Source organism: Camelus bactrianus, chromosome 18 (assembly GCF_048773025.1).
Source record: "Camelus bactrianus isolate YW-2024 breed Bactrian camel chromosome 18, ASM4877302v1, whole genome shotgun sequence".
Classification (NCBI taxonomy): Eukaryota; Metazoa; Chordata; class Mammalia; order Artiodactyla; family Camelidae; genus Camelus; species Camelus bactrianus.
Window position 1 is genome coordinate 13,708,021 of NC_133556.1, and position 27,158 is coordinate 13,735,178.

General features: G+C 54.6%; 3 protein-coding genes across 12 annotated transcripts; 2 read left to right on the top strand and 1 right to left on the bottom strand.

The window, feature by feature from the left end:
- Positions 1 to 2,113: 2,113 nt before the first annotated feature.
- On the top strand, positions 2,114 to 10,003 carry PRSS36 (serine protease 36). Of its 10 annotated transcripts, XM_074346032.1 has the most exons (12): positions 2,300 to 2,402; positions 2,697 to 2,809; positions 4,518 to 4,684; positions 6,244 to 6,493; positions 6,604 to 6,733; positions 7,070 to 7,326; positions 7,412 to 7,578; positions 7,972 to 8,209; positions 8,315 to 8,456; positions 8,730 to 8,995; positions 9,073 to 9,194; positions 9,464 to 10,003. In XM_074346032.1, the coding sequence occupies exons 3-12, from the start codon at positions 4,640 to 4,642 to the stop codon at positions 9,740 to 9,742; spliced, it is 1,896 nt and encodes a 631-aa protein (XP_074202133.1). In that variant the 5' UTR covers positions 2,300 to 2,402; positions 2,697 to 2,809; positions 4,518 to 4,639; the 3' UTR covers positions 9,743 to 10,003. The 10 variants fall into 10 exon arrangements, with proteins under 10 accessions (XP_074202136.1, XP_074202133.1, XP_074202130.1 ...); XM_074346035.1 differs by lacking the exon at positions 2,697 to 2,809 and having other exon boundaries at positions 2,114 to 2,402; XM_074346029.1 differs by having other exon boundaries at positions 2,697 to 4,684.
- A 2,175-nt stretch (positions 10,004 to 12,178) lies between these two features.
- Positions 12,179 to 16,344, top strand: PRSS8 (serine protease 8). The gene is made up of 6 exons (XM_074346041.1): positions 12,179 to 12,521; positions 12,775 to 12,792; positions 14,300 to 14,462; positions 14,754 to 15,025; positions 15,103 to 15,269; positions 15,400 to 16,344. Exons 1-6 carry the CDS (start codon positions 12,290 to 12,292, stop codon positions 15,718 to 15,720), a joined length of 1,173 nt encoding a protein of 390 aa, XP_074202142.1. The 5' UTR covers positions 12,179 to 12,289; the 3' UTR covers positions 15,721 to 16,344.
- A 75-nt stretch (positions 16,345 to 16,419) lies between these two features.
- KAT8 (lysine acetyltransferase 8) lies at positions 16,420 to 26,779 on the bottom strand. The gene is made up of 11 exons (XM_010972418.3): positions 25,459 to 26,779; positions 24,102 to 24,176; positions 23,847 to 24,022; positions 20,349 to 20,402; positions 20,083 to 20,247; positions 19,242 to 19,331; positions 17,619 to 17,759; positions 17,434 to 17,527; positions 17,188 to 17,338; positions 16,890 to 17,044; positions 16,420 to 16,593 (listed from the first exon to the last, which is right to left on the bottom strand). Exons 1-11 carry the CDS (start codon positions 25,667 to 25,669, stop codon positions 16,529 to 16,531), a joined length of 1,377 nt encoding a protein of 458 aa, XP_010970720.1. The 5' UTR covers positions 25,670 to 26,779; the 3' UTR covers positions 16,420 to 16,528.
- Positions 26,780 to 27,158: the final 379 nt, after the last annotated feature.

Genomic DNA, 27,158 nt, shown 5'->3' on the forward strand with positions numbered 1-27,158 from the left:
GAGTAGGTAGCAGAACACCTGAGGCTACTTACTCTAACACAAAGAAGGGCGGAGACAGGGCGGAGTCTTTTTCGGCTACCAGCCTGCCCATCCTCCTCCGAGAATCCTATGCCCTGCCCAACTTGCCGGAATCTCTGATCCTTTTGTTGGGATGGGATTGAATTCCCTAGGGCTCCCGTCCCAGACCTGGCCAGCAACTCCAGTAACCAGAGCTGTGTGAGAAGAAAAGGCCAAGCCATTGAGGTAGACGCACCCCAAACAGAGATGAAGTCTCAGGTGAGTCACGCCACTGAGGGACCACCTTCCCTGTCCCAAGGGCCACTGCTGACTGGCAGCCCTGCCTCACCAAGGACCCAGAACATCAGCCTCCCAGCCCCTGGCTGTCCTCTCCCTCCACCTTTGTGGGTTTTCCACTCAACTCCCCCACCCAATAGGTGTCCAGGAGCTGGGACATCTGCCTCCTGCCCCCACCCTGGGCCTCTAGAGATGTGAGATGCCCACAGGGCTCTAGGTGGGGCATTTGGCTCCCTACTTCCTCCTTCCAGCCCCAGATCCACTCAGATTCCCAGAGATGGGCTTCAGCCAGGGTGGGTGGGGCTGTTCCTCAGACCATCAGGAGTCACGGGCTGCCTAGGCAGTGACAGAGCTGTGGCAAGGAGCAGATCTTCACCCATTTCTGTGCCTCCAACTGACTCAAATGCGCCATGTCCCAGCACCTGCTCCTGCCACTTGTGATCCTCGGTAACGTCAGGGGACAGGCGATGGCTGCAAGGGGCCTGGGTCCTAGCATCTGGGGATCTGGAAAGCAGGACTCCTGGTTTTTGCCTGGGAAGTGGGATGACATCAGAAAAAGGTGGGAGTGAGGTGTCAGGAGGGAGAGGAATAGTATATGAGAGGAGGGGGAAAGGAGACCTGCCTGCCATGGAGGGATGGAGTACCTATAAAGCTTTGGTGGTGGGGTGGGGGGTGTGTGTGTGCTGTATCAGGGAGGGCACTGCATAAGTGTAAGTCTCCAACCTCTTCCTGATTCCATATTTCCAGCCATCAGCCCCATCCCTGGAGCCTTCCCAGACTCAGGTAAGGCAGCTGGATGGGGGAATGTCATGTGCAGAGGCAGAAAAGATGGGAGGGATAGTATGGGTGCTGGCAGGGGGGCTGAAAGGGCAGGGAATGAGGAACAAGAAGGTAGGGGGTGGGAGATGGAGAGCAGGAAGATGGGGGCTGGATGTCACCAGTATCTTCCTCTCCTTACTCTCTGACTCCCAGCTTTCAGTCCTACCCAAGAAGAACCTGAAGACCTGGGTAAGGAAGAGGTGTGGTGTCCTCAGATCTTAAAGGAGGTTAAGGCTGGCTAGGCAATGAGGGAGGTAGAAGTGATCAGAAATTCTCTTTGTTCTTTGATCAGAGGGGCAGACTGAAGCAGGGTGGGAGATGGGGCTTTGTCCTAAATTACCTGGGCCTCTGGCATGGGGGACAGGGGTGGGCTATGACTTCCACGGTACCCCATTGCAGACTGTGGTCGCCCTGAGCCCTCTGCCCGAATCATGGGGGGCTCAGATGCACAGCCGGGCAGCTGGCCGTGGCAGGTGAGCCTGCATCAGGGCGGAGGCCACATCTGCGGGGGCTCCCTCATAGCCCCCTCCTGGGTCCTCTCCGCTGCTCACTGTTTTGTGACGTGAGTATTTGCCCACTTCCAGCCCCTCTCCTCTTCTTCAAAAGCCAAGCCTGCACGCAGCTGACCTTGCATACTCAAGGCTAACTTGGAACCTAGCTGCTCCCGCCTCCCCACCCTCCCCCGAAGCCAAGTGCTCTGCAGGGTATCCAGGTTCTGAGTGTGGTGAGGCCGCCGGCCGACTACTCCCACCACTCCACCAAATATCGGAGTCGGAATTCCATCTTTCCAATGCCCCCAATCAACCACCTCCAAATCGGATCCGCTCCTCCCGGTTTTAGAAGTCTGTCTCAACCTCGATGGCCCCAGCCCCAAATCTGGATCGGACTCCGCCCCTCCTGGGTTCCCGCTGACCCCACCTTCTCCCTGGCTCTAAGCTCTGACCCCCACGAGGGCCTGCTCCCTCCATAGGGTCCACCTAACCCCTTCCCGCCTTGGCCTCGGCGCAGGAACGGGACCTTGGCGCCCGCCGCCGAGTGGACGGTAGTGCTGGGCGTGCACTCCCAGAACGGGCCCCTGGATGGCGCACACGTCCGCGCAGTGGCCGCGATCCTGGTGCCGGACAACTACAGCAGCGTGGAACTGGGCGCCGACGTGGCCCTGCTACGCCTGGCCTCGCCCGCCAGGCTGGGCCCTGCCGTGCGGCCCGTCTGCCTGCCCCGCGCCTCTCACCGCTTCGCTCATGGAACTGCCTGCCGGGCCACGGGCTGGGGGGACATCCAGGAGGAGGGTGAGTAAGGGGGGGCGTCCGGGGAGGAGGGTTATTTGAGAACCTACAGAGCCTTCCTCTTTGCTGGACCTCAGGGGCGTGTCCTAAAAGCTGGGCCCTCGGGTGGGAGGGCCCATGGGGCGGGGCCTCGGGAGGTGGAATCCACCAGACCTGGCCTCTGGCCGGGCCTGGAGAGGGGCGCTCTGCTAGGCCACAGGTAAGTAACGTGCCTATCTATCTCCATCTATCTCCTCGCCAACAGCTATCAAACTAAGACTACTGAATCACCTTTCAGTTTTTCTTTCTTGGATTTAGGATCTGGCAAGGGTTCCCATCCCAGCTCTGCTGTTTCAGCCAAAGCACTTCACCGGGTCGAGTTCCTCCTGTGAAAATTGACGAAGAGTGCCCACTTCATGGAGTTGTTGAGTGTATTAAATGAGAAAAAAACTTGTAAAGTTCATAGCACAGTGCCTGACATAGCAGTAATTAATATACTTTAGATATTTTACCGTAGGTCATCTGTGCACTAACGCCCAGTCCTGGGCATATAGTAGGCATTCAGCAAATGTCAGCTTTTGTCCTTTCTTCCTGTCCCTTTTCCTCCCATTCTATCCTCTCCACCATCTCTCTACTCCCTCTGCTCCTGTCCTCTCCCTACTCATTCATTCAGACCTTTTTTCATTCATGCAACAGATATTTCTTGAGTACTACATCATTCCGCACTATGTGAGGCATTAGAAATACACCAATGAACACAAGTAAAAATCCGTGCCTTCTCAAGCTTACATTCTAGTAGGTAGACAGAGAGCCAACAAATAAGCACTTATATTAGAAGGTGTAGGGGGAAACAGACCACTTTTCCATTTCCCATCATCCCCTGCTACCTTCCCTTGTTTGCAAGGCCCCCACAATTCCAAACCTGCTGTGATCAGACCTGCATAGTGTGGGGCTTTGGGGAGGATGCTTCAGGAGGAGTTGCCACAACCTTGGCTTGCAGGGACTCCATCAGGGCAGGAGGTGACATAGGAGGATCACTCTGAGCACTTAGGAAGTCTGTGTGGATGGGGCCAGGTCATCCTGACAATGGGCCCCCAGAGTGGGAGATTCTGGGGACTGTTTGTGAAGAGAGGATAGAAGTTGGCATTACAGGAATGTGGGAGGAGATGGAAGCCATCCTGGGGACCCAGGTGAGGCATATTAGATGGAGAAGGGCCAGGCTGCCAGGCTAGAGTCAGGGGGCAGCAGCAACAGAGACTGCATTAGCTGCTGGGGCAGGTCCATGAAGGCCTCAAGGATAGACTGAGGATCAGGGTACCCCACCAGCTCCAGGGAGCCCCAGGCCAATCCCCAAACCTCCCTGTCTGACCCTCCAGTACAGCCTCAGCTGTCACCTGACTCAGGGTTCTGGATGGGGAAGGAAGGAACTCTGTCTACTTCTCCCACCCCTTTTTGTTTCCATCAAAAGTATATTCACATAAGTAAAGGACTGAGGCCTCAGGTTTAGACACTGGGAGCCATTGATTGTTCTTGGTAAGATCAGAGCTGAGCATTAAAAACATTCCTCTAGCAGCAACAAGTAAATGCTGGGTTGAGGAACAGACCAGTGAGAAACTGGGCCTATTGTCCTGGTCCAAAGTCATGCCTCCTGAACTTTCAGGGCATTTGCCATGAAAATGCCAAGAAGTCACAAATGAGAGGCTTTCCAGACTTGAGAACTGATTGGGGAGAAGATGAGACAGGGGTCAGGGGCAACCCCCAGATTCCATGCTTGGAAACTCAGTATGGGACCACACATAGTTTATACACATCTTTGCAGAAAGGGCTGCCCCTTCAGGGCTGACAGCTCAGTGATTCTCACCCCTACCTGAATCCTTTGTGATACCTTTGTGCAGTACAGGACCATCCATGGCAGATCTCATTGGATGCTTGATGGGGTCATTCTGGAGTTGAGGTTGTAGGAAGAAGGGCAGAGAGGAGTGGGAGGAGACTGATGGGTTTTGGATGTGGTGGGCTGAGGTGCCAGGGGCATCTAGACAGAGATGTCCAGGAGGCAGCTGAAGGGGACCAAGCTGAGCCCTGGGGAACAGGGAACTCCATTCCTGCCTCACAGCATTTCTTATCTGGTTCTGCCCACAGACCCGCTGCCTCTACCCTGGGTGCTACAAGAGGTGGAGCTAAGGCTGCTGGGAGAGGCTGCCTGTCAGTGTCTCTACAGCCGGCCCGGTCCCTTCAATCTCACTTTCCAGCTATTGCCGGGGATGCTGTGTGCTGGCTACGCAGAGGGCCACAGGGACACCTGCCAGGTGAGGGGCCAGGCAGAGCCCTAATCCATTGGAGGCAATATGAGGAATAGACAAATCCCATCTCTCTCATATCTCTGAGCCTCGTCTGCACAAAGAGGACAAGATTGGCAGGGAGGGTACAGCTCAGTGGTAGAGTGTGTGCTTAGCATGCACAAGGTCCTGGGTTCAATCCCCAATACTTCTGTTAAAAACAAAAATAAACAAACAAACAAACAAACCTAATTACTTTCCCCCAAAAAAACAAGCAAACAAAAAAATTTGGTCCCTAGTAAGAGCTAAATAAGTATTAGCTATTATCATTTCATATGCTAGCCTATTGCACAGTACTTGTTACTTAGTTGATACTCAATAAGTATTTTTTAAAATGAACTAATCCTTCAGAGAAGGGAATTTTCCAGATAAGCTGCTGAAGGCCTAAACCATTTTTCCCCAGAAATAGTCTTCAAATGAGACACTTTTTGAGGGTGTTCAAGCATGCATGGTGCTGATAGGGATTCAAGATAGATGGTCTTCAGTGTCCCTCCCAATTATGAGGCTCCAGGACATATGGACATAATCCTTGCCTTCTTGAATTCCAACAATTCAACTTCCTTTAGGCCAGCGCTGTCCAATGGAACTTCCTATGATGATGGAAATAGTTTATATCTGCACTGTCCAGTGTGCTAGTCACTAGGCTGCTGAATATTTGAAATGTGGCTAGTGATTTCAAATGTTCAATAGCCAATGTGGCTAGTGTGACTGATGAATTTCATTTAATTTTAATTAAATCAGCTAGTTTTCTACCATATTGGACAGCACAAATTCTAGATGATTCTTTGTGACCCTCCTCAGGTCACTAAGATGCCTGGCCTGGATTACACTGATATCTTAGGAGCAATGCTCCAGCATTAAATGGCCCCAGAACCATTGCTTTAGTATCTGTTCCTTGTAGTTCTTCCTCCTGACTTGCCTTCAACTTTCGCTTCTTGCTGCTTTTCTATTAGCCTATTTCTTCTTTGCTGTTTTTTTTTGGGGGGGGGGATTAGGTTTATTTGTTTGTTTATTTAAATGTTAAATGGAGGGACTGGGGATGGAACCCAGGACATAGTGCATGCTAAGCATGCAGTCTACCACTGATCTAATAATACTCCCCCTTCTCTTAGCCTATTTCTGACAGACTTTTCCTCCTGAATGGTGGCATCTCTGATTTGCTTTAATAAGTTAACAATGAACTCTAACAACTAAGAAACCAAAGACAGGGTTTGTTTAAACTATTTCTTGAGCAAGAATCATTTGGCTCTGAATGAGACTTGCTGCCCTGTCTGGCGGGCATGTCCCTTAATGCATTAGCTTTGTGCTCTTTGCTTCAGCGACTCATTAGCCATTCTGCTTTACAAGACTTTCTTCTGTTTAGAGTTGTAGGAAATACAGAGGACAAAGCACAGCCAACGACAGGTTTCTAGGAGAAGGTGGCTTCATGCAGGGCCAAGAAGAAGACGTGTAGAACCTTTGAGAGGTGGTCCAGTAAAAGCTGGTGTGTCCCTGGGCTGACCTCCTGACACTGAGTTATTTATCATCAGGGAGACTCTGGAGGGCCCCTGGTCTGCGAGGAAGGTGGCAGATGGTTCCAAGCAGGAATCACCAGCTTTGGCTTTGGCTGTGGACGGAGGAACCGCCCCGGAGTCTTCACTGCTGTGGCTCCCTATGAGGCATGGATAAGGGAACAGGTGATGGGTTCAGAGCCTGGACCGACCTTTCCCTCCCAGTCCCCGCAGCCCCAGTCAGTCCTCTCGGAGCCCACGGATGAGAACTGCACCATCGCCCTTCCAGGTGAGGGGAGCAGGACCCCTGGATGTCACCTGGATATGGGAAATTGGAGTTTGTGTAGAAATTGCTGGGGAGTTCAGGAGGCCCCCTGACTCAGGCCTCTCACCCCTCAGAGTGCGGTAAGGCCCCGCGGCCAGGGGCCTGGCCCTGGGAAGCACAGGTGATGGTTCCGGGATCCAGACCCTGCTATGGGGCACTGGTGTCTGAAAGCTGGGTCTTGGCACCTGCCAGCTGCTTTCTGGGGTGAGTGAAAACCCAGTCTCAGGCAGATTCTTGCCCCTTTATTCATCAGTCTGAGACACTAACTGGCCCCATCCCCTTCCCTGGTTGGGGTAGGGATAGTGATGTGGGGTTCCTCTGGGAGGTGCACGATCCAGCTAGAAAATCAGGGTCCTAGTCTCTCTGGGGCAAACAGAGAGGTAATGTAAGTTCGACCCAGGACGTGGGGGTCTGAGAGCACAGTTCTCAGGCCAGGGATGTAGAATCCTGCCAAGAGATTCGGAGTCTAAGCCACAGGCGCGAGGTTTTGAGCTGAGTGTGTGGGATCCGGCCCACGTCCCCAGTCTCCCCATCCCGCAGCCGCATCAGCTCAGACCACCAGCCTGGAGACCTGGACAACTGGCGCGTGCTACTGCCCTCGCGCCCGCGCGCGGAGCACGTGGCACGCCTAGTGCCGCACGAGAACGCCTCGTGGGACGACGCCTCGGACCTGGCGCTGCTGCAGCTGCGCGAGCCCGTGAACCTGGGCGCGGCCCCGCGGCCAGTGTGCCTACCCCACCCAGACCACTATTTCCTGCCCGGGAGCCGCTGCCGCCTGGCACACTGGGGCCGCGGGGGTGAGTAGGGGCCCGCCGTGGGCCTGGCGGGGCGAAGCCGGGCCGGACACCGCCGTAGCGCTGGTTCCCTCCTTTCCCCTCCCAGAACCCGCACCCGGCTCCAGCTCGCTGCTCGAGGCGGAGCTGCTGGGGACCTGGTGGTGTCACTGCCTGTACGGCCGCCAGGAGGCGACAGTGCCACCGCCGGGAGAGCCCCCGCAAGCGCTCTGCCCCGCCTACCAGCAAGAGGAGGCGGTGGCAGGCCGCTGCTGGGTGAGCGGCAGGGGCGGGACCTGCGGGCCTGAGTAGGAGGGAGGGGCGGGCTGGAGGCGGGGCCTGAGAGGGAAGGGGAACCTGGCGCCGCGCTCTGGGGGGCGGAGACCGGGTTAACGCGACCGGAATGCCCTGGGGGCGGGGCCTGGCCCTGGAAGACTTCGGGGAGGGGCTGAGACCGGCGGTGGGGGACCGTGGGACTTCTCGCTACCTCTAGGTTTAAAATGACTCCTATAGCGAGGGCCGACTTACAGATTAGTATTGGAGCCTGGCTTGGAGGAGATGGGACTTGTTATGTCCCAGTACAGGGGAGTCCAGGAAAGCCCCAGGAGCTTTGGTTTCCCCTCATCAACTTGCACACACCCGTAGAGGCTGGTAACACACTCTCTGCAGAACTACTCTCATCGGAGCCTTCTGTGCCGGGAAGAGGGGACCTGGTTCCTGGCTGGAATCAGAAACTTCCCCAGCGACTGCCTACGTCCCAGAGTCTTCTACCCTCTGCAGACCCACGGCCCGTGGATCAGCCATGTGACTCGGGGAGCCTACCTGGAGGACCAGCTGGCCTGGGACTGGGGCCCTGAGGGGGAGGAGACTGAGACACACATTTGTCCCCCGCACACAGAGCATGGTGGTGAGGAGGGGGACTTAGGGGCTCCTGGGGATGCTTAGATCTAGGTTAGAGGCTTTGGGGGTCAGCCGTGGGGCCCCCACTGAGGGGGTCACCTCCTCTCCCTAGCTTGTGGCCTGCAGCCAGAGCCCGCTCCAGTGGGGGTCCTGTGGCCCTGGCTGGCAGAGGTGCATGTAGCTGGAGAGCATGTCTGCACTGGAATCCTCGTGGCTCCAGGCTGGGTCCTGGCAGCCACTCACTGTGTCCTCAGGTGGGTCTCACCCATCTCCCTAAGGGCCAGAGGAAAGAATTGGGAGATGGACCAAAGAACTCTTATGATAGTGGGATGTTCTCCCTTTAGGGTTCTTATAGCACAGGGAAACTGCTACGAAGTGTTTTGAGACAGAAGAGAGATATGGAAGGAGGAAGAATGAAGGAATTAGTAGAATGACCCTGGAGATTCATTCCACCCTTTCCCCTGGACTGGGAAGGATTTAATCAGCAAGGGGGGAACATGAAGTGACATTGGACCTTGTTCCAACAGGCCAGGCTCTACAACAGTGCCTTATATTGAAGTGTACCTGGGCCGGGCGGGGGCCAGCCCCCTCCCACAGAGCCATCAGGTATCCCGGTCAGTCATCAGCATCCGCCTGCCTCGGCACCTGGGACTTCGGCCCCCGCTGGCCCTCCTAGAGCTGAGCTCCCGGGTGGAGCCCTCCCCATCAGCCTTGTCCATCTGCCTTCACCCAGGGGGTATCCCCCTGGGGTCCAGCTGCTGGGTGCTGGGCTGGAAGGACCCCCAGGACCGAGGTGAGAGCCCTGAGTCCTGGGGGTAAGAAGCAGCTGGATGCCAGCATCCCCAGGACAATCTTCTTTCCTCTTTCTAGTCCCTGTGGCTGCTTCTGTCTCCATCTTGACACCGCGACTCTGTCACTGCCTCTATCAGGGCATTCTGTCCCCTGGAACTTTCTGTGTTCTGTATGCAGAGGGGCAGGAGGACAGGTGTGAGGTACGGGGGTGGTGGGGGGCTGTGTATCCTGGGCCAGGGAGGGGAGAGGCAGTGTTAGGCAGCTGGACCCCAGAGAGAGAGCAGGGTTGGAATTCTTGGGCGCTGGGCCCCGAATGGGAAGAAAGCTGGATTTTGAGAGAGACTAGGGATCAAGTTGTCTGAGGATGGCAATAAGCAGTGCTTTGTGACTGGACCCTAGAAAGATGCAGGGGACCAGGGGAAGGGTAAGAGGGTAAGAGACCCTTTTGGCCTTGGCTCTGACACTGCAGGTGACCTCAGCACCTCCGCTTCTGTGCCAGACTGAGGGAGGCTCCTGGGTCCTCGTGGGCATGGCTATTCGAGGGAGCCGGGAGCTCTTTGCCGCCATTGGCCCTGAAGAGACCTGGATCTCCCAGACAGTGGGGGAGGCCCATTTCCTGCCCCCCAGTGGCTTCCCCCTCTGGCCCCCTGAAAGCAGTGACCTCTGCCCCCCAGACATGGCTGGGGCCTCAGGCTCCCCTCAGGCTGCTATTTTCCTGCTGCTTCTGACCCCCCTGATCCAGGGCTGAGGGGGCCTGGGTCCCTGGGCCACCTTACCTTCGTCATCACCTTCCCTTCTCCTCCCCTACCTCCTCCAGCTTTCCACCACTTCCCGCCCAGTGGGGCTGGAATGTGGCCCAACTGGCTCTGTTCTCTTACCCGGAACCTCCAAGGCGCCCCACCCACCTAGACTGCAGCGGCTCTGGTAATCGGGCCTCAGAGCCCAGCTATTTTGGGCCCTGGCATCCTTGGCAGTGGGAGGCAGCAGACAATAAAGGTGTAAACACAGACATGTGGCTTTGTGGCATCGCTGGGGGCAGGCTGAGGGGCCAGGGGAAAGCCCCAGGGATCGGCCCCTCCCTCCTGGGCCTCCGTGAGTCAGGCCTTGGGCTCCCAGGAAATTTGTCCCTGATAACGTGGCAGCTGTCCCTCATTCCTGCCCCAGGGCGGGGGAGGTTGGGCAGACAGCTGGTTCTGTGTCACCCCCTCCTCAGTGGAATCAGCATCCCCAGCACCTGCTGGTCACCTCGGCCCTGCTGCCCCTCCCCCTAGAGCAAGGAAGACTGAGAGTCAAGGTCAGAGGAAGGGTCCAGGAGTCTGGGGGCCTAGCGTCTGTCTGCTGTATCCTATACCCACAGGGAGCCACTGCCATTTACATACCCTATAGATAGTGCTCTAAAGTGTATACCTCCAGTGTCCAGTACACACACGACATTTGTACCCTTCAAGTGTCCACCACATCCTGCCCAGTGCCCCCAGGGTTTGGGCCCCATCAAAAGTCCCTTGTATGTATCTGCTACTACCTCACCCACCACCACTTACCAGGGCACCTCCCTGCATTAATTCAACCACATTCCCTCTTAACTGCTAAGTCATGGCACAGCAGGGGCTTTGACAAGCCTGCAAAATGCTCCCAATATAGTAAGGAACACGTGGGCACCCCTGGCTGGTGGTCAGGAAAAAGTCATAGAGGGGGTGATATCTGAGCATAGAATAAGGGCAGTGGGGACACATCGGGGGCAGGAGGGGCGTGTGGGGTGGAAACCAGCTGGTGAGGGTGGCAGAGGGGTCTCCTCTGGGGCTGGAGTCACCATTTCTGGGTTGAGTAGGCAGCAGTTTGGAGAGGAGAGACTTCAGGGAAGCTGGAAGTTCTAGGGAGAGTGAGATGGACAGAGGTTCTTAAATGACCAGGCTTATCTTTAGCTGCCAGATTCCAAAGAGAATTCCCCTGTACCTATCACCACAGGGACACACACCCCTAACCTGCTCCCCATCCCTGGTCAGTCACTCATATACCACAGACTCTTAATATACCCTATAATCTACACAAGTCCTCTCACAATGTCCAGGGTCTTGCCCCCTGCTCCCCAGCTTAGACCCCTTCCAGAATCAGCCTTGTCCCCTTTCCCACTCCAGGAATTCCCTGCCCTCCAGCCCAGGCCCTGAAGTCCTGGCTTAGAAGGCCACACACCTAGTCTTATGGAAGGTAGGTAGGGAAGTGGGGCTCTTTTTCTAAAGCTTGAAGCCAACATGCATTCTCAATTGCCCCAGATTCATACACTCACAGAGGATGCACTTGACCCCCAACCCAGGCACGTGGGCCTCCTTTCCCTGAACCCGCGCCACCTGCATCCTCCACGTGAGGGCAATTCACCTGGACCACCCTTACCCATCTTTGCCTTATTCTAAATGCACCTCCTGGAGGAGCCCCCCCTTTTTTTTTTAATGGAGGTACTGGAAATTGAACCCAAGACTTCATGCATGCTAAGCACCCACTCTACTACTGAGCTATTATAGCTAACCGTCTCTCCCAGGAGACCTTCTTGATGCCAGCCGAGGTCAAGCTCTGTAAGTGGCTTCTAGAGCCCCCATTCTTCCTCCACCACAGTTCCCAGTTTGAAATTATTCTGTAATTGCTGATGTGATTAGATGATTCAAGTCCGTCACCCCTACTTCACTATGAGCTCAGGAAAGGCAGGGAGGGTGTCTGCTCGGTCTCCTCTGCCCCAGAACATACTAGGCGCTCAGTAAATATTTGTGGAATGATTAGCACTGCCAAACATTCTCACACTTCACCACATGCAGGTGAGGCTGCAGGCTCTACAGAAGGGCCTGAAAGGGCCCTAGCCCGGAGGCAGACCCAGGTGTCCTGGGCTCAAATGCCAGGCCTCCGGAGGGAAGGAGGGAGGAGCAGCTGTGGCCCCACAATAACAAAGTCTGGGCCAGGCGCTGGGGGGCATAACTGGTCCGGGAGACCAGAAAGACAGGACCCAAAAGCAGTTGGGTTGGGAGTCCAGCCATCAGGGTTTCCAGCCCTGCCTGGGGCTGCTCAAACCCCAACACACGCAGACGCACACCAGCACACACAGCCGAGGTGTCTGGAAGGACTCAGGACTTCGGTGGCGGCAAAAGAAGCCAGCCAAGCTGAGCGAGGAGGGCGGGGCCAGGGGAGGGGCGGGCGGGCAGGTAGGTGCCCTTTCCAAGGGAGCTGCCACTCCGGAAGGTGTACTGCAGACCCAGGACGTGCTGGAGACGTGTCCTCACTGCCGGCGGCGGAGACCCCAGCGTTTCCCTTGATGCCCCGTTCCTGCCTCCGAAGCCAGTCTTTGACGCCTGCTCCCTCTTCCCTCTGGTCCCGACACCTGGATCTTGCCTTCCAACCCCACCCTAGGTCCCTTCCCTTGGGTGCCTGGTCCCTTCCCAGGGCCCCTGGTCCCTGGGCCATGGCCCAGAGGATGCGCCTGGGGCTTAGGTGGCCGGAGGCTGTGGCCACCGCGCTTTTGCTTGGATTATTCCAGAATGGGATGGGTGAGTATGTGCCGGTGGGGAGCGCGGGGTAGGGGCGGGGCTGGGTAGTGCACCGGGGCCGAGGGTCTATCCCTTTTCTGGGGCATATCCCTTTATCCTGGGTTCAGGAACCCCTGGCTTTAGCCTCCCTAGTTCCTGGCCTCTCCCCTCAGCTTTGGCCTCCTGGGCAGCCCTCCAGAGAAATGGCAGGTGCTTAGGGGTCTGGGAACTTGAGACTTCCCTCCTTACCCTCCCTTTTTCTCTTTCCCTCCAGGAGCTGAAGGGTCCGAAGGTGAGGCTGCCGGGGGAGATGGGGGGAGGGGAAGGGGCGGGGCCGCAGACCCAGATTGCCCTGGAGCGTTTGAGTGCCTGACCCTCTCTCTGCAAAGCTGTCTCGCCCACTCCTGTTGCCTTATCACGTTGATCGCCCACTGTGGATCAGGTGCCCCTGAGGAAACACAGCTGTCACCTAGATTTGGGTAATGTGGTGATCAACATGATTAGGTCTCCTGAGATCTCTGTGAGGCAGTGATTATAGCCCTCGATCTATGGATGAAGAAACGGGCAGAGAAGTGATTTGCCCAAGGGCATGCCACCAGTAAGTGACAGAGCTGGGGTTTAAATCCTGGTCTGACTCCAAAGGTGGCTTGTTTTGAGGGGAACAGACCAAGGGTCTCCTTGTTACACTTCCCCACTGCCAGTCAGGTTTGTAATCCCAGCTTCACCATGCATCTTGGTGCCCGAACCCTCACCTCTAAAATGAAGTTGATTCTATCTCCTGGGGCTGTCCAAGGAGTCAGCAAGATAAAGGAAGTGAAAGCCCCTTCAGGGCCTGGCATTGCTAGAACTATTGGTCCCTAAATGGTAGCTATTGTTCCTTTTATGAGGAGAGGAGGAGGAGCCTGGCTGGGCGGTTTTCCCTGCTTCTGGGAAGGTGACTTTTTGAAGGTCATTTGGGTCCTGCTCCAAACAGCGGCCTTAGCAGGGGTGGGGCTGTCCTGGAAACAAGACGTTCACACCCTGAGAGCCCAGCTATTCTGTTCATTTGTTCAACACACATCCGTGACTCCATCTGTGTGCCCAGCCCTGTGCTGTGCTCTGGGGACACAAGGATCTGCCCTAGTCCCTGCCCCTAGGGAATGCCCAAGTAGGTATGGTTGAAGCACAGTCATAACTAGAAACAACCGTGTCTGGGAAGCAGGGGCCCTAGGACCAGGGCTCCAAGGCATCACCTAACTCAGCCAGCAGGGTCAGGCAGGCTGCAGAGAGGCTGATGTCTGAACCATCTCTGCAGGCAAACAGAAGTTTGCTGAGCAAAGTAGGAGTGAGGAAAGTTATTCTAGGCAGAGTGATCTGAATAAAGGTCTGGAGATGAACAAGTGTGTGGCCCAATGTGATAGCAAGTGTTCAGAGGGCTGGAGTAGACAGCACTGCCATGGAAGGGCTGGAATCTCCTTCAAGGGCAGTGCAGAGCAAGGGGAGGATTTAAGCAGCGGTATGACCTGGCCAGGTTTGTGGTTCATAAAGATCTTCAGACTTGTAAGGAATGGATCAGATGGAAGGCGGGAAGTCCTGAGAGGAGAGAAGCTGGATGAGACCTTAGTTAGGTCCTGGGTCGAGGAGAGCAAGGGGGCAGAACTGACCATGACTGGTGAGCCGTGGGATGGGGACAAAGGCTTCTATGAACTCACTTCCCCAGCTCCAAACCAGACCTCCTGGGCTGTGTCGGGAGTGGCAGGGCTAAGGACGCAGTTTGTGGGCCCCAGAGGGCCTGACCCCCTCCCCTTCCTCCCCGGCAGCTTCCTGCGGCGTGGCCGTCCAAGCACGTGTCGCAGGTGGTAGCAATGCAAGCCCTGGCCATTGGCCCTGGCAGGTCAGCATCAACCACGACGGCATCCATGTGTGTGGCGGTTCTCTCGTGTCTGAGCAGTGGGTGCTGTCGGCCGCTCACTGCTTCCCAAGGTATGAGCTGGGTGGGGGGCAGGGTGGGGAAGTCAAAAGTGGGCTGGAGGTGAAAGTTCAGGGGGTCACTCTAGGTCAGAGGTTGGGGTTCTTGGGTTGAGTCGAGGACTATTAATAAAATCTGGAAGGATCTGTCGGGAGGGAAGGCCAGAGGTCACAGGTCACAGGATAAAACTAGGATGCAGTGAGGGACCTGTAAGGTCGGAATCTGAGGTTGGGTGCCACAGGCAACAGGGACCAGGGAACCGGGACAGGTCTCTCAGGTCCCAGCCTTCACCCCTCCGCCTGCAGGGATTACCACAAAGACCACTATGAGGTAAAGCTGGGGGCCCACGAGCTGGACTACTACAACTCTCAGGTAGAGGTCCGCACCGTGGCGCAGGTCATTTCCCACCCCAGCTACCTCCAGGAGGGCTCCGAGGGTGACATCGCGCTCCTCCAGCTCAGCAGCCCCGTCACCTTCTCCCGCTACATCCGGCCCATCTGCCTCCCCGCTGCCAACGCCTCCTTCCCCAATGGGCTCCAGTGCACTGTCACTGGATGGGGCCACGTGGCCCCCTCAGGTGAGGTGGGCGCTGAGGTCTAGAGGGGAGCCACCTCAGGGCAGGAGGCCCTGGGTAAGCATCTTTTGCCTCGACAGTGAGCCTCCAGGCCCCCAGGCCACTGCAGAAACTCGAGGTGCCGTTGATCAGTCGTGAGACCTGTAACTGCCTTTACAACATCGACGCCAAGCCCAATGAGCCCCACGTTATCCAGCAGGACATGGTGTGTGCTGGCTACGTGAACGGGGGCAAGGATGCCTGCCAGGTAATTGCAAGGGGTCCAGGGGAACAGACAAGACGTGTGTCTTGGGAGGTGAGGGCTGGATGGCGCTGACTTGGATGACTAGAGGCCTGGGACCTAGTCCTAACAGCTTTGGTGTGGCTTTTCTCCTCAGGGTGACTCTGGGGGCCCACTCTCCTGCCCTGTGGAGGGCCTCTGGTACCTGGCAGGCATTGTAAGCTGGGGTGATGCCTGTGGGGCACCCAACAGGCCTGGTGTGTACACTTTGACCTCCAGCTATGCCTCCTGGATTCACCACCAAGTGGCAGAGCTCCAGCCTCAAGTGGTGCCCCAAATCCAGGAGTCCGAGCCTGATGGCGACCTCTGCAGCAACTATGGGGCCTTAAACTCTGCCCCAGCCCAGGGCTGGGGGTGGTCCATTCTGCTGCCACTAGGTCTGACCCTGGGCCTCCTCCGCCCATGGCACGAGCACTGAGCTACTCACTCTGGGAGCCGAGCTGCTTCCAGGACCTCCACATCACACCTGAGGACAAATGCCTGGCCCCAGGATGGCCCTGGCCCTGGGACCTGATGGGCCGCTCCTTCCTCCCAGGACCCTGTGGCAGCTCAGAGCACCACCCTGACCTCTGACCCACTCTTCTGAGTTGTTCTTTGGGACTATAACCTCCACCACAGGAGTTTCCTGCCTGTGGTACTGGTGAGGACCTCTGGCCACCTCCATCTGTCCACAAGCCTACTGGTTGGGCTCCTATGGAGCCCCAAGGACCCTAAGCTATGAAAACAGGCCCTGGCTGCCCACCTGTTTCTAGAAGACTGCCCAGGCGACTGCTGCTGAAGGGCTGGCTCCAGCACGTCCCGTTCTGCCTGATGAGCCCCATCACTGCACCCTCATACTGCCTTCTGGGCTGGGGCTGCCTCTGGGCAGCATGTTTTCAAGGACAGAAAAGGCCCTAGTCTTGCCCCATTGGCTGCCCTGCCCCCCTTGAGCCCTAACTCCTTGACTCCGGAGGACTGAGCCCCCGCCGGAACTGGGCTCTGACTCGCATCTGGGGTTGGGGGCTAGATGAAGCAGGAAGGAGTAAAATGTTATGAGAATAAACTGGCTATGTGTGTGTGACATGAAATGAAGGACATCGGTTCCAAGTCTCTCCCTCCTACCTCCAAAGTCCACAGCCACCAGCAGAACTTACTTTATTAAAAAAAAAAATGATGAAACCGGTCTGTACATATTTACAGGCTACGGGGCAAGGAGGCACAGGTCCAGCAGCGGGGGCACAGGCCGCTCACTTCTTGGAGAGTTTGACTTGCTTGTGCTTGGGGGGTGCCCACTTGAGGCAGACAGAGTCCACTGCGGGGAGAAGAGGCGTGAGAGGAGGACTGGGCCCCCGGGCCCGGCCCGCTCACACTGGCTGCTCTGCCCTGGGCCCAGGCCAGGTTTCACCCCGAGGTGAGAACAAGGGCAGGCTGAGTCCTAGCGGGGGCGGGGCAGGGAAGCCCAGGAATGAGTGGCCTGCCCCAGGCTTCGGTCCTGGGAGCTGGTCAGACTGGTTTGGGATCAGGTGACAGCAAAAAGGAGGCCTTGGCTCCCAGCAGTCCTTACACCTACCCCCCCAACACACACACCCTGGGCAGCCCCCCACCCACCTGTTATGGGTGGCTTCTTATACTGGGCACTTTTGAGGTGTTCCTCCACCAACTTGGGTGTGACACAGATCACATGCTGACCCTTCCAATACTTGACCATGTTGAGGGACTGCAGGGTGCTGATGATGTCATTTTGGGTGATGCTCGTCATCTGGCTGCAGGAAGGGAGTAGAGCAGATGCTGTAGGGGGTTCTCTTGTGGGGTTTAGCTGGGACACCAAAAGGGGGCAAGGAGATGGGATCATGGCCAATCTGAGGAGAGTCCTTGCCTCCTTGAGGGTCCAGGATGCCTCTCTCACCTAAGGTCCTTGATGGACAGTGTGCCCCGGAAGTCTCGCAGTATCTCCAGCAGGACCCAGGACCAGTAGCTGCGGTAGCTGAGCTTGCCCAGGTCAGACAGCGGCTTCTCAGGGGAACCTACAGTGCTCTCCAGCTTGGACAGCTCGTAGCCTGGTGGCAGTGGAGATGAGGACCCTCAGGACTCAGCCCCACCCTGGCACCCCTCACCACAGCCACCCTTCCTGGACAAGCCAGGAACCACTCACTGAAAGCAATGAGGAACTTTCCGTAGCCACGGCGCTGGTAGGGGGGCAGGGTCAGGATGCAGGCTACGTTGTTTCCATCTGGAGACTCCTTCTCCTGCAGGGGTGCACGCTCAGGGCCTCTGGGGAGGCTCAGCCCCCACGCAGTCCTCCCTCCCTCTCTCAACCTGGGCTTCCCAACCTAGTACCTTTGAGAAGTAGCCAACAATGTGGGCCCCCTGCCTGTCCACCTCAGTTAAGATGTAAAAGACAAAGGGCTCCACGTCAAAGTACAACGTCTTGTGGTCCAGGAAAAGCTTGGCCAGCAGACACAGGTTCTGACAGTAAATCTGAGGGGTTGGGGAGAAGGAAGCAGGCTCAGGGAGCAGGTACAACTCTCCCACTCAGCCCCATTGAGGCCTGGGCAGGAGCTGCCACCCTGCCCTGCAAGTGCCAAGCTCCAGACAGCAGCTGGTGCCAGGCCAGTGAGAAGTAGGCTCCTCACCAGAACTGTCATGTTTAGAATTGGAAGGAGCCTTAGCATGATTTTGGATCAACTTGGTATCTGACTTCTGATTGTTCATAGCTGTGTCTCCAGCACCCAGCACAACGTTAATCATGCATACGTTTGCTGAACTGATGACCCTTGAGCCTGACTGAGGTCTGCGCTGTTGGCCCACTTGGCTCCACCAGGCCAGAGACCAACGTCAGAAGACCTTGAGGTTGGCTCCATGGCACAGACTAAGGACACCTTTCCCATCCACTCTCATTTGACCCAACAATTGTGTGAGCCCAGCATTGCTACACTCAGTTAGCTTAGGAGGAAATTGAGGTTCTGGGCTGGGAAGTGCTTGCCTGAGGCCTCAAAACTGGAGAGGGTAGAGCTGGAAAGAACACCCACGTCTCCTGGTGGAGCCCTTTCTGCCACTCCCCCCGTTCACGCTCAGGAAGACAGAGCAGAAGGCTCGGGCCAGGCTAAGAATGGATATTCCTCAAGCTATCTATCACAACGCTGGCTGCGCGCCAAGAGGTCACCAATAATAACAAAGGCGCATGCTGACAAAGCCCCTACTGCATGTCAGGTGCTGTGCTAAGTACTTGACTGTGCTATCTCATTTATTCCACTGACCAGCCAAGGAGATAAATGTTACCATGACTTCTGTCTTATAGATGAGGAAACAGGAACAAACAACCTTAAGTAACTTGTCCAAGGTCAGCCAGGAAATGACAAGGGTGATTTGAAGCCAGGAGCCACTCAGAAGCCTGCCCTCTTTGTCTCACACTCCGCTGCCCTTCCAGGGGAAACTGGGACACTTGGGGAGACCTTCTGAGACTGACTAGGCAAAGGCCAAGTTCTCAATGACAGCAAAGTAGGCCCCAAAGGCCCCACCCTGCCCCACTGAAGTGTCTCTCCAGGAACAAGGAACTTGGCTGTCTGAGCCACTGAGCTCTCAGGCAGGAAATCTCACACAAAGCAATTCCCTCCCAGGAAAAACAAACACCTTTTCTTTAGGCAGAAAGAGAAAGTGCTTTTAAGAGCAGCCTTAGGCAAGACAATCTCCACTCTGGGTTCCAGATCTGCCCAAACTAAGCTACCCCATCAGAAGAAAGGTCCCCGGGGACAGAAGGGAAACCCTGTGCCCAAGGCTGGCACCACAGGGCCACGTGTTTATTGCACACCTGACCACAGGCTGAGTGCCAGGCCGAGTACATGCCCACAGCCCTCTTCTCATGCTAAGGCTGGCCTCTACCCTTTGGCGACAGTGAGGATGGTCAGGAAGTGCCCAGTGCATCCCCTCCACCTCCCACAGCGCCTCCGCCGTGTGGCTCACCTTGTGGTCTTTGCCATCCACCTCGTACACAGAGATGTTGCTCTTGCGATAGATCTCCTTCCCTGGTGGCTGCCGCCACTGGCACTGGCCCTGGGGGTGGAGATGCAGAGACACAGGCATAAGGCCCGGAGGTTCCCCGCGGGGGGCTGATGCCACCCTGTGTGTCTGGAAGCAGGCCTCTGCTTCCCTCTGCTTCCCCAGCAGCAGACACCAGGCTCCACCCTTTACCTATGTGGAGTAATTCTCCCAATCCTCCCAGCCTTCTGAGGAGACATCCTATTTCACAGATGGAGAAACTGAAGCACAGAGAGGCTAAGTGTGTGGCTCGAACAGCACACAACTAGATGGTTTTAAGTCCAGATCAGAGTGATTGTAGAGGACTCTGGAGGGCTGCCATCCATGACAAGGCATTTCCTAAACCACATGCATTGGCCGCAGTCTACGCTTTGGGAAACACCCCACTGTGCAGCCCTGGCGGCTCCTGTGTACCAGTGCTTCCCTCCGTCCACACCCTGTGGTCCCACTGCTCGGGGCTGGGCTTCCTTCCTCTTTTGCACAGAGGAACCTGGCCCTGGTAAACATGTGCTGAAGAGCCAGGGACCCCAGAGGGTCCCCATCCCACAGAAGAGGAAACTGAGGACCAGGACGGGTCAGCAAGTGGGCCAAGGTCACTCCAGCAAAGGCAGAGTCAGGCCTGGAACCCAAGTCTCCCGCCCCGGGGGCAGCCTGTCCTGGGACTCAACAGCTCAGGTCTGATTCTCCTCCCCAGCGCCACCGCCTCAGCCAGCCCTCAGCTTTGACGCCCACCCAGCTCACCAGGCCCGGCCCAGCCCAGCCTCACCAAGTGGAAGCGGTAGCTCTTCTCGTATTTCATGTACTTGAGGCAGTACTCGCAGAGCCAGAGCTTGGGCTGTTTCCCATAATCTTCAGGGAACGGTGAGAAGTACCAGGCGTCAATTTCGTAGTTCCCAATGTGGATCTTGTCCACGTACTTCACCTTAGTGATCTGTGGGTGGGGTGGGAGTGGCAGGCAGTGGGTGGCTCAGTTTGGGCAAGGAAAGCAGCGAGGAGGGGGTGCCCACAGTTAGGACCCCTTCCCCTGCTTACCGCCTCGTGTTCCTTCTCCAAGGCTGCTGTTGTGGGGTCCATCTCTGCATAGGTCTGAGCAAGAAAGAGCAGTGGACAGAGGTGAATCAAAGTGGTGGTCAGGCTACCCCTCCCCTGTCCCACAACCCAGTGCATCCCTCTTGTCTTCTAGACCTCGTCCCCTGAGTGACAGTAATCACCATACAAACAGCACACTTGTTTTACATGGTTTTAAAGCTAGCTGGTCCAAGTCCTCTCCCATCTGCCCACCCACCCAGACATCTCTGATGCCCCAGTTTGGACCTTTTGCCGGGTGAACAGGGCCAGGATCAGGAGGCTGGGTTCCAGTCCTTGGATTCAGCTGTACAATGGGATCAATCCAGCTCTGCCAAAGTTGTTGTGAGACAGATGAAATAATGGATCTGGTCTTCTACACCCATTGCAGGAACTGGTACAGACTCCCCAATGTGCCTGGACCCCTTTCCTGCCATGGGACTGCTTCCAGAGGCCCCTCCTACAGGCACATCAGACTCTAGGTGTCCAGAAAGGAACTCGGCCATTCCTCCCTGCAAACCTGTCCATCCTCCTGGGTCTCCCATCTCACTGGGAGCATTACCCTCGGTCCAGATGCCCAAGACCAATAAGCCTAATCTCAGGACTCCTCCTCCTCTCTCAGCCTGTCATTCGATAAATGGTCATGTCCTGTCGACTCTACCTCCTTGTCATCTCTGGAATCAGTCCCTCTGCCCCACTCCAAATAGCCACTGCCACCATCTCAGGTCTGGACAGTTGGCCAGGCCTCTGCAAAGACCCAGCCTCGAGTCTTAGCACCTTCAAATCCACACCACTATCAACACTCCTCTTTCCGGTCTTCATGCGTTTGCATATGCAGTTCCTTCCGCCCTGAATGCCCGTCCCTCTCCTACTGCTGCCAGCAAATGATTACTCAGCCTGGCCTAAGCATGAGCCAGGTGAGTGTGTGATGAGGCAGAGCTTTGCAAGCAATCACATGTAATTGTTTTTACAGTGCTCTTTCCTGTCCTTCAAGGCCCAGCACCATTCCCATCCCCTCCAGAAGCCCTCACTGGATTCTTCCGAAGCAGAATACATTCCTTCCCAAGTCAGGAATGTAGTGGTCAACAACAGTGCCCTCTGATTGCCCCTCCTTCGTTTCCCCTATTTTCCAAGTCCTTGGAAGGCAGGGACTACAAGTCACATTGCACCCACAGGACACCCTGTTCCTAGGTCAGATGCTGCAGGAGAAACCAAGTCCAGCCTGACAGTGGAAGGCCTATAACCTCTGCCAGAGTAGACGGCAGCCTTGCCCTTAAGTTGAGAAGGGAGAAAGGAGCCAGCATTTTACCCAGAACCCTCTACATGTAGCACTTCACCTGGATGGCCTCATAAAACCTTCTGGGCAACACTGAGATACAGCATTCTTATTTCTATTTTACAGAAACGTAAACAGGCAGGGAGAGGTGAGGTCACTTGCCCTTGGGGACTAGCCAGCTGCCATTTATTCCGAGTGCCAAGCACTCACTCCAGAGGCATTACTTAAGTTTAGTCCTCAAAACGAGCCTGAGACAGGAGTGCTCATTATCTGCACAGCACAAAAGAGGATGCTGAGGCACAAAGAGGTGTGGTCACAGAACTGGTACTCAGCACAGCTGGGCCTGGGGCCCTGGTCTGTCCAACTCCAAGCCTAACCCCTGCAAAGATGAGGAAAGGAAGATTTCCCTCCTCACCTGTCTCTTTAAAACACATTTTCCAACTCACAAAACACAATCCTCTTCTGCAAATGCGGTAAAGAACTACAAAAACACTACTTTTCTTAAATGCTGCAATTTATTTAGAATTAAACATTAATTTGGTTTTGAACAACTTGGCTAATTGTTAACTCGCTGATTATTCATTCTTTGATTTTATCACCACTGGCCCATTGTCCTCCACCCTGCTGACTGCCAGCTTAGGGGTATATCTTTGATACTGAATTTGTCAGTGCAACCTGGTTGGGGAGCTAAGAAAATCTTAGATCTGTGCTGTCCACTAAAGGAGCCACTTGCTATGTGTGGCTACTTAATTTAAGTTCATTTCATTCAAATAAAGTTGCACTCGTAGTCATACAAAACACATTTCAAGTGCTCAACAGCCACACGTGGGTAGTGACTTCTGTACTGGACAGCACAGATACAGAACATTTCCACTGATCACAGGATGTTCAACTGGACAGTGCTGCCTAAGATGTTAGAGATCTTTCTAATCCAGGGCATTTCAATTTTTTTTAAACCACAGCACTGTAAACCAATGGGCATGTTGATACATACACACACACACACACACACACACACACACACACACACACACACACACACACACACGTATTTACGTGGGAAATAAAAGGTCCTGAAAATACTTACCTTTAATAAAGTACAATGCACTCTGATATTTTCTGTCCTATTCCATTTTTTCCATTTTTGAAATTTAAATGGTCACAACCCACTGAACTAATGTGGCAACCTAACAGTTGTGCCCCACAGTTTGCAAACCTTTGCTGCAAAGCCCATGATGTACATTCAGACGAATGAAATCGCAACCTGGTTGAAAATGACTGGGTGCCTTGAGAGCTCCGTGAATCCTGTTCTCATTTGCACAGGCCATTTCACAAATCAAGAAACTGAGGCTCAGAGTGGGAGGAAGGTAACCCACCAGGGGCACGCTGGCTTCATGAAAAGAATCCAAGTTTTGGAAATAAATGGCAGGAGTTTTTCTAGGATGTTTCAAAGTCACAGTTAAGTGCTTGTGCCCCAAGGTAGGATGATCTAGTTGGCAAATTTAATTCCCGACTGGGTTCCTAAAACTATTTGTATCTCCCTTATAAACTGGGGATATAGAATGCTTACTGTGTGAAGTTGCTGTGAAACTTCAATGAGATCATGTATTAAAATACTCAGCCTAATACTGTGACTCACAAGCCAAGAAACATTTGCCATTATTATTCTTATTTTGGCCCACCCCTTTACTAGCTGTGTGACATTGGGCATGTTACTTAACCTCTCTGAGCCTGCTTCCTGCTTTTCTCACAGAGAAACAATGATCCCTGTAGTGTTGAGTTGTCAAGAAGGATCTGTTGAGCTTACACACATACAGTAGTCAGCAAGCTGCTTAGCAAAAGCAAGTGCCCCAAATCACTTTTTCTCTTCCTCCCCTTTATAGACTTCAAGTCGATTTATCAATGTGGCACAGCCAATAGGGGGGCAAAAAAGGTTATCGGTGCAGGAGGCCCGAGTTCCAGTCCCTGCTGTGCCATTTCCTGGCCATGAGACTGAAGCCAAGCCCCTGTCCTCTCTGAGCCTCAGTTTTCTTGTCTGTGAAGAATACACGAGAAGAGGTGGTAAAGCCCCTGACATGCTGTAGGAGCTTAAGAAATGGAAGCTGCTGTGGTTCCAGCACTGGGACCCAAGGGAGTTGGCAGAGGCAGTTAAGCCTCCTGGGGCCCTGGGGAAGGGGAGGGACCCGGACCTTCTGCACATGGTTGATCTCATCGTGCTTGCGCTTCTGGTTGCGAGTGATCTTGCGCTCAGGCTGCTCAGCCAGCTCACTTAGGTACTTCTCTGAGTTCTTCTGCACGGCATCCTTCACTGTCTTGGTCAGTGCCAGCCGGTTCTTGTCCACCCATTCGTCCAGTCGCCGGTTAACTGTGAGGATGGGCCATGAGGGGGCTGCCCTTCCCCCTCCCCTCCTCCCACCCAGACCTGGATACCCCAAGTCACTCACAGCCCACATAGTGCACGTAGAATTCCTCTCGGCCCTCCTGATCATTCACTCGAGACTGGATCACTTCAGCAGAATCTGTGAAGGCAAAATGCTAGGATCACCAGGAAAGAAGGCAGGGCTGATCCTTCTCACTCAGGAGCAGTTTCCCAGATTCCGGGGCCAAATGTAAGCAAACTTCATCTGCCCATACCTGCCAGTCCCTTCAATCACTGCCCACGAGATGAGCCAGACTGGGGCTGTTATTCTTACTTTAGAGATGAGGAAACTAAGGTTTAGCCAGGCTCATCTATTTGAAAAGTGTTAACAGCTAATACTTAACTGAGTTTAGGCCTGGTTCCAAATTCAATGCTTGTTTTACTTTACTCCGTCGTTCATTTGTTCAGGGGTTACAAGGGCTAGCTGTGGAATCAGAGAGCCCCACTTCCTAACTGTATCTACCTGAACAAGTTATTCTGGCTTTCTGGGCCTCAGTTTCTTCATTTGTAAAATAAGGATAACAGTGTCCACCTCAAACGGTGAGTTAATGCCTCTAAAGCTTTCAGTATAGCACCTGACAATTAGCAGATCATTCAATAAATGAGTGTGGCAACCATTGCATGTGTGACCCTGTGCTGGGTTGCTGCTGGATACAGAGGATGGATCATGAGTGGTCCTGCCCTCCAGAAGTTCCCACGGTGATGGGGTAAGTAGGACACAGACAGACAACAACATAATGGTACATATACTGTGGCTGAGGTATGAAGAAAATGTTGCAGGAACATACAGAAGGGAACAACTCACTTTGCCTGAAGGGAGTCAAGAATGGCATCACAGGGGATATGATGCTAAATGCATGAGCGGGACTAGCCAGCTGAATAAGGAGAGACAGAAGAAAGGGCATTCCAAGCAGAGGGCATCAGCGATAAAAGGCATATAGTCTTTATAGGGTGTAGTGTGGTCTGGTCTGGCAATGACCTTTGCTAGGGTTGCTAAAAACCAGAGAAGCCACAAAGATCAATGCCATTCTAAGGAATTTGGGGTTTATGTGAAAATGAAGCAAAGCAACATAGGGAAGGGGAAGCTCATTTTCGTGTTCTAGGAGGTCCTCTCCGCTGGCGACTGTAGGAGACGGACAGAAGGGGAAGTCACAGAGACAAGGGAGACCAGTGAGCAAGCAGTGTTAACAAGAAAAGGGAATCAAGCCTAAGATTGGGCAAGGAAGTGTAATGGGAGCTCTGGATACAACAGGAAGAATTTGGCGAACGCGCGACTGGTGGTGGGGTTTGTAGGCGGAGCGGGAGAGAGCCCGCAACTCCCGGTTCTCCCTACTCTGGCCCCGCCGCCGCCCTTAAACCCCGCCCCCGGGCCCCGCCCTCACGCCAGGTGCTATCCGGCCGCCGGCACAGGTACGTTTCTCCGATCTCCACGGTGACTTCCGGCTCACCACGCGCCGGGGTCGGAGGAGAGACGCGGCCAGGGGATGGAGCGGTCCCCTCGACCGCCACATTCTCCCCGGGCCCAGGCTCGCCCTCCCCCACGACCCCTGAAGTCGCCGCCGCAACCGCCGCAGCTGCTCCCTGCGCCGCCATCGCTGTAATGGAAATGACGCCAGAATCCCGCGCCGCGCAGTGTCTTTAGCTCCGGGTCAGCTACGCGTGGAGGAGCCCGCGGCAGGCTGGAGGGTGCGGTCTGTGACGTGGCAGGAGCTCATTGGCTAGTGCGGCAGTCTCCGCGGCAGAAGACGTTGACTGTGCCAGTTGTCCTGAAGTTGCTCGTTTTCCGTTTTGAATTACGGCTGCACCCTAGAGTTGAAAACAGGAGAAAGGCTTTCTTGATGTGATGCCTCAACTCGATCTTTTTAAGGCCTTTGTGCCTGAGGAAGCCAAGGTGTGCCAGTTATCAGGGGGCGCTGCCCCTATTTTACCGATGCGGAGCCAGAGCAGCACCCCTGGAAGCCTAGTGTTAGGGCGGTGAGCCTGGAATCAACACCCACCCGGTGCCGCCCATTTCCTTCAGCCAAATACAAGTCACCCCGTTTTTGAAGACTGAAGAAACTGCCCTCCTTGTTCGGGGGGGGGGAGGAGACATTTGGGGTGTGGGAATCAGGACTGAGTGTGTACTGGGATAGCCAATAAATAACTCTCACAGAATCAAGCCTTTCTAAAGAAAGGACCAGACTCCAAACCAGATGTCCCCTGAACAGAAATCAGCCTAAGGCAGTGGATATAATGGAGAGCGTCTTAGGCTTAGTGAATGAGGAATCCCTGGTTATACAAGTGTGTCCATTCCCAGAGCATCGTTAAAGGTTAAACTGTGTATGCCATATAACTATATAAAGGTGAAACCATATATGTATCTATCTCTTATTCCTATAAAACAAGTGTATTGCACAATGCCAGACAGGGGACACCTCCAATAAACATTCCTTTTGGCTACTCTGAGTCGTCTTTGACTTGTAATTTGGTTATTGGGCTTGGAAACAATTCTAAGAGGGGTGGAATGCTCGAGACCTAAGGATGAGGTTACAGATGAGGAAATATCTAAGTTAAGTATTTGTGGAAAATGGCAGTGCTGGTAACTTGGCTTTGGGGAATAAAGGAGTTGGGAGGGGACAATAAATGCCAGTGGCTGGCAGCATATGAAACAAAAAATTAACAGAAGTCAGGCAAGAAAAAATTAAAAACTAAAATTATACCTTCTCTCACTCTCCACCCACCCCTAGAACTATGATGATTCACTCAGATTCCCCAAAATCTTTTGTTGTTCCTTCTTTGTGTTCATGTAACCTTTGATGTGCTTTAAGAAGCCAGCACCAGAGACTTATTTGGCGAAGTGCCCCTGTGGCTAATAGAGCTATTTTGCCTCAAAAGAGCTGGAAACAGAAGTTCTCAGCCCAGAAGTTTTCAGTACCTCCCCAGCCCCACTCAAACACAGACATTAAACCAATGATTTTCAAGTGGAGGAGTTCATCAGTGACTATGGAGCTTAGCTCTCTCGCCAGGCCTCTTGTCCTTCCCTTTCTTGCTTCCCCTGCTCCCTTCTGGGAGCACTTTCTCTACAAATCACCTGGACACAAAT

Coding starts and splice junctions, on each gene's coding strand:
- PRSS36 (XM_074346029.1), top strand. CDS start 4,421: ATGTCCAGGAGGCAGCTGAAGGGGACCAAGCTGAGCCCTGGGGAACAG. Junction 4,685..6,243: donor GCCACAGGGACACCTGCCAG/GTGAGGGGCCAG, acceptor ATTTATCATCAG/GGAGACTCTGGAGGGCCCCT. Junction 8,457..8,729: donor GCCACTCACTGTGTCCTCAG/GTGGGTCTCACC, acceptor TTGTTCCAACAG/GCCAGGCTCTACAACAGTGC.
- PRSS8 (XM_074346041.1), top strand. CDS start 12,290: ATGCCCCGTTCCTGCCTCCGAAGCCAGTCTTTGACGCCTGCTCCCTCT. Junction 14,463..14,753: donor GCCGCTCACTGCTTCCCAAG/GTATGAGCTGGG, acceptor CTCCGCCTGCAG/GGATTACCACAAAGACCACT. Junction 15,270..15,399: donor GGGGCAAGGATGCCTGCCAG/GTAATTGCAAGG, acceptor TTTTCTCCTCAG/GGTGACTCTGGGGGCCCACT.
- KAT8 (XM_010972418.3), bottom strand. CDS start 25,669: ATGGCGGCGCAGGGAGCAGCTGCGGCGGTTGCGGCGGCGACTTCAGGG. Junction 24,023..24,101: donor CTACGTGCACTATGTGGGCT/GTGAGTGACTTG, acceptor CCATCCTCACAG/TTAACCGGCGACTGGACGAA. Junction 17,528..17,618: donor TTGTTGGCTACTTCTCAAAG/GTACTAGGTTGG, acceptor GCACCCCTGCAG/GAGAAGGAGTCTCCAGATGG.